Below are 2067 nucleotides of genomic sequence, written 5' to 3' on the forward strand. Positions count from 1 at the left end.
TCCTCCTCCTCCTCCTCCTCCTCCTCCTCCTCCTCCTCCTTCCTCCTCCTCCTCCTCCTCCTCCTCCTCCTCCTCCTCCTCCTCCTCCTCCTCCTCCTCCTCCTCCTCCTCCTCCTCCTCCTCCTCCTCCCATCTCCTCCTCCGCCTCCTCCTCATTTTCCTCCCCTAAGTGTTGTGCCTGTCTAGCCATCCTCGCGTCGATCGTCAGCGGCGTCGTCTTCCTGCTTCTGGTGGGCATCGGAATCTGGTGGTACAGGAGGCGGTCAAGATAGCGGCAGGGGGGGAGGAAGAGGAAGAGGAAGAGAATGGAGCCAGCGAGGCAGGATGTGGATAGATATGAAGCTAGGTGGAGGAGGAACAAGAGGGAGGAGGGGAGGAGGGCAGGCCTTGGGATTGTGAGATATGAAAGTAGAGGATGTCTAGTGTTGTTGTTCATGTTTAGAATACATCTGTACAAGTCAATAGTGCCTTTCTTGTCATTTCCTCGGAATCGGGGGCTCGTACTTCACTTCTTTGGTCACCGGGTTATAGTAGTACGTCTGCGTATCATCATCATCATCATCATCATCATCATCATCATCTCCATCATCATCTCCATCATCATCTCCATCATCTTCATCATCTCCATCATCTTCATCATCACATTCATCATCATCAGCAGCAGCAGCAGCTCTTGATTGCATGTCAGAGAAACACGAAGATCACAACTGAACAGAGGAGAAAGGGAGGAGTACGAGAGAAGCTGAAGAAGCAGCACAGGAGCAGGAGCAAGGAAAGGAAGAAGGAAGAGAGAGCGGGAGCACGAGACAAGTTGAAAGAACGTGTTCAACCTTGAGGCCCTTGTAAGGACGATGATTTCCTGACCCTGATCGCAAGACCCATCCTTTCACCTCAGGCGCTTTCCACTCCTGCATGCAGCGTTACTTGCTCCTGCCCATGCTTCTTTATCCACGTCCCTCCTCCTCTGCTTCTCCTTCCCCTTCAGCCACTGCCACCCTCCTTCCTCTTCGCAGCCCCTCCCCAACATCGCCTCCGTCGCTCCTCCACACGTCTTCCTTGCTCCATGCCCTTACCCTCTGCTTGGTATCGTTGTTGTAGTAGAACCATCGCTCCTTCGTCTTGCTGTAGTGCACACTCCACAACAACTAGCAGCGACAGTCAGAGGCTTCCGCATGATGCAGGAAGAGTTCGAGAATGAGAAGGAGAAAAAGGAGGACGGGAAGGAGAAGAAAGAGATTATGGAGGAATGCGAGGAGGAGGAGGAGAAGGAGGACAGCAAGTGTAAGAGGTAGACTAAGAGGAAATACAACCTTGCTTGCCTTTTTCTTCCTGGAAACATGCTTCCTGGCGCTAGAGCCCCCCTCATCCTTCCTCTCCTCGTCACTGTTCTCGTCTCGGGCGGAAGGGAAGGCTTCGTCCCAGTCAGGGTCGGGGGAGAGGCCGATGTGATGGTCGAAGTCGAGGAGGGGAGAAGAGGAGGAAGCTTCGAGCCGAGCGCCGTTACGATCAGCGTGCCGATCAGAAGTCTCAGCGAAGAGCTCGACGATGGCGTGAACAAGATCCCTGACATCCTGTCGCAGGATCATCAGAGGGAGCAGAGGAACAAGGGGGGAGAAGAACGAAGCGCAGGAGACAGGGAGCTGGTTGTAAGGTCTTTGCATTACCAGGAACGTCTTGTCCGACTTGCTCGTGTCCTTCCAGTACTTGAGGCTCCTACACACATGAAGGTCAAATAGAACCACTCCTTCTCCCACTTCTCCTCTGATCCCCCTGCTCCCCCGACCCACCCTCCTCTTCTCTTCTTCTCTCCTCCTCCTTCTCCTTCTCCTTCTCCTTCTCCTTCTCCTCCTCCTCCTCCTCCTCCTCTTAGTCCGCCTCCTTCCTCGTCCTCCTACTCGTACTCATACACGCCCTCCTCCTCTCGTGTTTACAGGTCGCAACCGATGATGACGAGCTCTTGCCCAGTGCTTGCCCAATGCTCTAGCTGCAGCTCCCACATCCTTCCAAATCAGAAGTGAGCGAAGTTGGAAATGACGAGTGGGAGAGCCCGATGATGATGATGATGAC

General features: G+C 54.0%; 1 protein-coding gene across 1 annotated transcript in view; it reads right to left on the bottom strand.

The window, feature by feature from the left end:
- Positions 1-944: 944 nt before the first annotated feature.
- GUITHDRAFT_138988 (hypothetical protein) overlaps positions 945-2067 on the bottom strand; it is a gene marked incomplete at both ends in the record, with an annotated part of 8099 nt that continues 6976 nt past the window's right edge. Inside the window, 3 exons of the mRNA XM_005832337.1 lie at positions 945-1145; positions 1311-1571; positions 1665-1713. Of these exons, the coding sequence (XP_005832394.1) occupies positions 945-1145; positions 1311-1571; positions 1665-1713 (511 nt within the window). The remainder of the gene's footprint in view (positions 1146-1310; positions 1572-1664; positions 1714-2067) is intronic.

Source organism: Guillardia theta (genome assembly GCF_000315625.1).
Source record: "Guillardia theta CCMP2712 unplaced genomic scaffold GUITHscaffold_35, whole genome shotgun sequence".
Taxonomy (NCBI): Eukaryota; class Cryptophyceae; order Pyrenomonadales; family Geminigeraceae; genus Guillardia; species Guillardia theta.